Source organism: Tupaia chinensis, unplaced genomic scaffold (assembly GCF_000334495.1).
Source record: "Tupaia chinensis unplaced genomic scaffold, TupChi_1.0 Scaffold000146_1, whole genome shotgun sequence".
Classification (NCBI taxonomy): Eukaryota; Metazoa; Chordata; class Mammalia; order Scandentia; family Tupaiidae; genus Tupaia; species Tupaia belangeri.
In genome coordinates, this window is record NW_006159616.1 from 887,495 (window position 1) to 894,843 (window position 7,349).

A 7,349-nucleotide genomic window follows, 5' to 3' on the forward strand; every position below is an offset into this window, starting at 1 on the left:
CTTCTGCACCTTCCTCTTCCTGTTCTCGGCGGTCATGACAGGGTGCTTCCTGTGGCAGTACTACCTCCCAAAGCTGGATGCCGGTGCGTTTTAGCCACCTATTTCTTTATTTTTATTTTTATTTTTTTACTATAGGGCACATGTGCTCACTAGAGAGAGACAGAGAGGGAGAGAGAGGGAGGAAGTGAGAAGTCATCACCCAGGGAAGATGGCTAGCCACAATCCCTTCTCTTCCATTCTCCTCTTGGAACTTGGGGCAGGCACGCACACACTCAGCGCGTTTTTCAAGCTGCTGGGTCCGGGACTCAAACCGCACAATTAGCCATGTGGGATCCAGTGTCTTACCCTTCATGCCATCTGCTGTCCCGACACCTATGTGAAATCCCGCCCATCAGTCCTGGGCTGTGAGCTATAGCCCGAGTCCCAGGTGGTGGGAGGATGCAGAGTCACAGGCTCCGGCTTCCGCGCTGACTCCGGCTCTAACTATCTCTGGGCTCGGTGTCCTTGTGCACAAGTGAGACTCCTAATGCCGTCCAGGTTTCCTCAAGCCAGCCAGTCTGGGGTTAGACTGGGAATCTCCCAGACCGCGCACACAGCCTCTCCCTTGCTCCGCTCTCATCTACTATGGCTTCGCCAGGCCCTACCCCCCTTGAAGACCCAGGGTCTTTAAAGAAGACCTGGAGAAGGTCCCCCCTGGTGGGATGGCCATGCTGCCATCCCTTCTCCTCTCAGGATTTTGGGCATGCATGCACACACACCCAGTGTGAGTTTTAAGCGGCCGGGTTCGGGACTCGAACCACGGTCGACTCCATGGGAGTCCAGCAACGTAATTATTATGCCATCTGCTAGTCCCATTGTTTTAAGGTTTTTACTATAGGGTGTGTGTGCTTGCCAGAGAGAGACAGTGAGAGGAAAGTAAGAAATGGCCCTGCCCAGGATGGCTACACTACAAGCCCTTCTCCTCCATTCTCCGCCTGGGATTTTGGGCATGTAAGCACATGCACCCAGCATGATTTTCAAGTTGCCAAGTCTGGGTCTGGAACTGTGGTTGGTCATGTGGGAATCTAGAGCCATCACCACTATGCCACCTTTTGTCCCCATTATTAGTATTATTTAAAACAATGATTTGTTTAATTTTATTATTTTTATTAAATATTTTAAATTTGCTACAGGCACACACGCTCACCAGAGAGAGACCAAGAGAGAGAAAGTGAGAGTGGAAAGTGAGAAAGCAAGCCACCAGGTCCAGGACTCAAACTGCGGCTAGCCACTGGGAGCCTAGTGCCTTAACCACCACCTGCTGGTCCCTACTCTAATTACTAAACCTATGCCTCAGGCAGGATCCTCCCTAAGGTTTGTAATTTTCTGTTCGGACCATGTCAGTTGTCTATTGAGAAGTAGCAAACCACTCCAAAACCTTCTGGCTTCACAAAGTGATTGATGATGTCCAGGGACCATGTGCAGGCTGACAGTTCTGCGGCTGGGCTAACCTGGACTCCTCCAATGCAGCAGGAAGTCGGCTGGGAGGGCGCTCACCGTCCTGAGGTCTCTTGCTCTCAATGTTGCTGTCTCAGGCCTATCCACGGGGTGGCAGTGTTCCCAGGAGTAAGGCCTAGCCTTTGGAGTCCACCATCAGTTCAGCCTCTTGCTGTCCCAAGCAAGTCCCAAAGCTAGCCAGAATTAAGAGGTGGACAGGGAGCCCGTCTTGTGGACTAGTGGTTAAGGAAGCCAGATCCTGCATGGACAACTGTGGTTTGAATCCTGGCCCCAGCAGCTTGAAAAACACACCAGGGGCATGTGCCCCAAATGCAGGAGAAGGAACTGAGGCATGACCTACTCCACTGGGGGATGCGTTCTCCCTCTCTCTCTGTCTGTCTCTCCCTCTGGCAAGTACACATGCTCTCTGGAAATAATAATTTAAAAATCTTTTAAGAAAAGAAGTGGGGGGCATGCACAGAACTCGTGGCCAAGGAGGCTTGGTGGTGCAGCGCGGTAGTAGTGACCTGCTCAAGCTACATCCACACGGGAGGTAGCGTTCCATGTCCTGGCTGACCTGAGCACGCCGGCTGGGCATGGCCACGAGCCCAGCTGGCTGGGAGCACTAGGGGAATCATAGCCTGAGACAATCGGGCCTCTCGCTCTTCCTCTGCACCTGCCACTCTCATGGTATCACAGAAGAAATACACTTAAATAAAACAAGGGGCCGGCAGGTAGCATGGGGAAGGGCGCTAGACTCGCCACATAGCCAATTGTGGTTAGAGTCCTAGACCTGGTGGTGCGCTCTCTCTCTCTCTCTCTCTCGTCAAATTTGTCCCTCTCTGGTCAAATTAAAATAAATAAAGCTAAATAAAATAATTCTTTTAAACAAAACAAAACAAAACAAGCATGTGGTCCTGCCATTGGACCTTGCCTCCATTCTGATGGCGTCCAGGAGGCTGCGGGAGGCCAGAGGCTGTTCTCCTTGGCTGGGTCCTCAGGCCTTCCAGGACAGGGTGGGTCTGGCAGCCACTCTGAAGGTGTCACAGCCCAAGGCTGTCCTGCCCACTCTCAACTTCTCCCTGAGGTCCCCGGGAAGCCATTCACTCAGACGAAGGCATGACAGACTCACTCTCTGGGCCAAGAGATAGAATGAGCTCTCCCTTCCGGTTCAGGCCGGAGGTCAAATCGGCTCTACACCCCTTCCCCCAGACATACCTAATCAGGACCAGGGGAAGAGAGACAGACAGACATGGCCCAGCCTGGCCCAAGCGGACAGGACTGCCTGAGCCCACAGACCACGTGGGGTGGGAGCTGGTCAGCAAGAGAGAAGGGAGGACTGTGGCTGCCATCGGGAAGTGTGGCCCACGGTGGCAGCAGGCGGCAAGTGTGGGGCCATGCCTGTCCTTCCCAGCACACTCTGCCTGGCGTGCTCGGTGCCCGTGGTTGGTCTCTGTACCCTGCGGTCTCCTGGTAAGGCTGTCCCGAGGCGTGGCCCTGACCTTTGCTGCCACCTTCCCCTCTCCCTGGGATGCCCCCTAGACTCCTGTCCTGATCTGTCCCCTACTCACGACACGGTGTTCCCTTCAGGTTCCTCAGGGCCAGAGGTGGCCTCCGCCCCCGTGACGATGTGTCCCCGGCATCCCGAGCTCGTGCCCCTGGCCCACCCACTCCCCGTGTTGAAGGAGGCCCTGGAAAAGGTCAGTGATGTCCCAGGGGACCTGCGGTGTGGGCCAGGCCTGGGTGGGGAGGGGGCAGGCACTCCCTCGGTGCTGGGAGCACATTCCTCCATTCAACATGTATTTCCTGAACACCTAACTCTGTGCTGGGCACCAGGGATATGCAGAGAGAAGACAGTGCCCTCAGGAAACTACTAGCCGGAGAGCGAGGACGGTCGAGACAGCATTTATGTCTCAGGAGCAAGAGCGAGGACAGGGAGGGTTTGGAAGACAGTAGGGGCACAGAAGAACTGGCCTGGGGTCGGCGCTCTGAGAGGAGGTGGAGTCTGGGCGAGATGGGAAAGTGAGCAACGCCAGCTGATGTGTGTGCGGGTGAGGGACAGAGGGACAGGGGGACAGCGGGACAGGGGGCTGTGCTCCACGGCAGAGGGAACAGCACACACAAGGGCCCGGTAACAACAGAGTGAGTGCCCGGCACGTACAGAGGACTGAGGGGCCAGAGCTGGGACGTGGGAGAGATGAGATGGCAGAGGATGACAGCCCGGTCTCAGAGGCCACCACCACGTGATCAAACACAACTTTCATCATCACAGGGAGGCAAGACGCCAGTGGGAGGGCCAGGCAGCTCTAGCCTGTGCCCCTGTGCCAGTCAGATCTCGCCCGCTCGGAACACTCTTCGTTTTTTCAGTAAATGTGTAAACAGGTACCACAGCCAATTATGATCAAGTGTTCTTTACACAACTGGACGTGCTATACTGCCCTACGACGGGCATCGCAGTAGCTTTACACTCGCACCACCGCACACGAGGGAGTGAAGTGCACATTTCAACACCAAGGTAATAAAACTGTAACTAGATAATACAAAAATCTCCGTTATAATATTTCTAAAATTTAAATTTATTTTATACATTTAATTACTATATATCATTTAGCGTATAGATGGAATTTATCCAACATGAATACACTTCGCACCAATCCAGTTGAGGATATGAAACACATTATCATCAACAGATAATAATCTATTTCTGTGTCCCATAAATGTCTTGGCTTTCTATTTTCTTCCTTCCTTTCTTTCTTTATGCTAACCCCTTTTCCTCATCTCTTCCCCCATTATTTCCAATATTCATAACCATTTTCTTTTTTAAAACATTTTTATTTATTTATTTTGAAGAGGTTTTTGCTATAGGGTGTGTGCGCTCACCAGACAGACAGAGACAGAGAGACAGAAAGCGAGAAATCACCCCCCAGGGGGGATGGCCACGTCGCAATCCCTTCTCCTCCACTCTCCTCTTGGGATCTTGGGAACGTGCGCACACGTGCCTGGAGTGAGTTTTAAGCCGCCGGATCCGAGACATGAACTGTGGTCGACTACATGGGAGTCCAGTGACATAGCCATTACACTAACTGCTGGTCCCACCATTTTCAATGCTTCTATGTCTTCTAATCTTTCAGTTTCCACCATAGAGTATGGACAGTCAGTATATGTGAAGTGGAGACATACAATGTCTCTCACAACCTGGTTTGCTTCACTCAGCAGTAAATCTTCCATATTCATCCACCTTCTATCACATGTCAGGGTCTTGTATTTTATGACTGAGTAGTATTTTTTTTTTTCTTTTGGAGAGGTTTTGCTCTTTCTGGCACGTGAGCTCGTCAGAAAGAGAGACAGAAAGTGAGAAATCACCCCCCGGGGGGATGGCCACACCGCAATTCCTTCTCCTCCATTCTTCTCCTGGGATCTTGGACACGCATGCATATGTGCCCGGTTTAAACCACCAGATTTGGAACTTGAACTGCGGCCGACTACATGGGAGTCCAGTGACATAGCCATTACACCAACTACTGGTCCCATGTATTCTATAGAGTACATGTGCCACACTTTTTCAATCCATTCTTCTGTTCGTGGACATTTGGGTCAGTTCCATGTCTTAGCAGTTGTGAACAATGCCGCAATAAACATAGATGTGCAAGCACTTTTCCAACTGAGCATTTTCCTGTCCTTTGGGTAGACACTCAGGAGTGGGATCTCTGGGTCATATGGTAGTTCTACTTGTAGGTCTTTGAGGAACCTCCGTATTGTTCTCCACAGTGGCTGGACCAATTTCCATTCCCACCAGCAGTGTAGGAGAGTTTCCCTTGCAGCACATCCCTGCCAGCACTTAGCATTTTTTTATTTTTTTAACCTTCACCATTCTGACTGGGGCTAGGAGGTATCTCATTGTGGTTTCGATCTGCATCTTCCTTAAGATGAGGCAGGTCGAGCATTTTTTCATATGCTTTTTGGCTTTTCATATGTCTTCCTTAGAGAGTTGTTTATTCAGCTTATTTTCCCATCTTTCAATTTGGTTAATCATTTTTTGGGGGGTAAGCCACTTGAGTTCCCTGTGTGTTCTGGTTAACAGTCCCTGATCGGAGGTAGAGTTTACAGAAATATTCTCCCATTCTGAGGGCTGTCGATTCACACTAATTACTGTGTCCTTTGCTGTGCAGAAACTTCTTAATCTGATGTAATCCCACTTGTCTAAGTTTGGGATTACTGCCTGTGCTTTAGGGGCCTTATTTAAGAAGTCTTTGTCTACCTCAGTGTCTCCCAGACTTTCTCCAGTGTTTTCCGCCAGTAGTTTCATAGTTTGAGGGCTTAGGTTTAGATCTTTGATCCACTTTGAGTTCATTTTTGTCAATAGTGAAAGGCAGAGGTTCAGATTCATCTTTCTGCAGGTTCTGCCACCACCATTTGCTGAAGAGGTTTTTCTTTCCCCACTGAATTGACTGGTACCCCTTGTCAAAAATTAGTTGACTTTATGTTTGCAGGTTTATTTCTGAGATCTCTATTCTGTTCTCGTGGTCCACATGTCTGTTTTTATTGTGCCAGTACCATGCTGTTTTGATTATCAATGCTTTGTAATATATTTTGGGGACAGGAAGTGAGATGCCACCCACTCCACTCTTCTTGTGCAGGATGGCTTTGGCAATACAGGGTCTTATTTGATTCCAGACAAATTCTGTGATTATCTTTTCTAGATCTGTGAAGACTGTCTCTCATAATTTGATAGGGATTGCATTTTATATGTAGATTAATTTGGGTAGAATTGACATTTTGATTAAATTAATTCTCTCAATCCAGGAACATTGGATATCCTTCCATTTTTTGGTGTCATTTTCAATTTCTTTTTAAAGATTTTCATAGTTTTCCTTGTAGAGGTCTCTGACTTCTGTGGTTAGACCACTCATTTTTGTTTTTATTCATTTTTTTGGAGAGGTTTTTGCTATAGGGCGCGTGTGCTCACCAGACAGACAGAAACAGACAAAGAGAGAAATCACCCCCCGGGGGGATGGCCACGCCACAATCCCTTCTCCTCCATTCTCCTCTCTGGATCTTGGGCACGCACGCACACGCGCCCGGCATGAGTTTAAGCCACTGAGTCTGGGACTCAAACCGTGGTCGACCACGTGGGAGTTCCAGTGACATAGCCATTACGCTAACTGCTGGTCCCTAGACCACTCATTTTTGGAGACATAGAGACAAATAAAACAGAAGTGTGCGAGTGGCAGTATGATTCATGGGGACTTGAAACTGTCATTTGGAGAATAGTTGAAGGGACAGAAGTGATGAGTTCACAGAAGAGGAGGTAAGGGCTGGGACCAGCAGATGGCATAATGGTTATGTCACTGGACTCCCACATAGTGGACTGTGGTTTGAGTCTCAGACGGGGTGGCTTAAAACTCATGCTGGGTACATGTGCGTGTGTGCCCAAGATCCTGAGAGGAGAGTGGAAGAGAAGAGATTGCGGCATGGGCACACCCTCTGGGGGTGATTTCTCACTTTTTGTCTCTCTGTCCGTCTCTCTGGTGAGTGCACCTGCCCTATAACAAAAATCTCTCTCTAAAAAAAAAAAGAAGAAGAAGAGAAGGTGAGGGCCAGTGCAGAGATGCCAAAATGGTCTGTAAATACTGAAAAGCTTTTGTGAAGGATGGGGCCAGCAGTTAGTGTAATGGCTATGTCGCTCGACTCCCATGTAGCCGACCGTGGTTCGAGTCCTGGACCCGGAGGCTTAAACTCACACCAGGTGTGTGTGTGTGCATGCCCAAGATCCCGAGAGGAGAATGGAGGAGAAGGGATTGTGGTGTGGCCATACCCCCTGGGGGGTGATTTCTCGCTTTCTGTCTCTCTGCCTCTCTGTCTTTCTGGTGAGC

At 49.8% G+C, this 7,349-nt stretch overlaps 1 protein-coding gene across 1 annotated transcript in view; it reads left to right on the forward strand.

The window, feature by feature from the left end:
• Positions 1–7,349, forward strand: part of LACTBL1 (lactamase beta like 1) — a 20,558-nt gene that overhangs the window by 2,886 nt on the left and 10,323 nt on the right. Inside the window, 2 exon segments of the mRNA XM_027770659.1 lie at positions 3–83; positions 3,067–3,176. Of these exon segments, the coding sequence (XP_027626460.1) occupies positions 35–83; positions 3,067–3,176 (159 nt within the window). The 5' untranslated portion in view covers positions 3–34.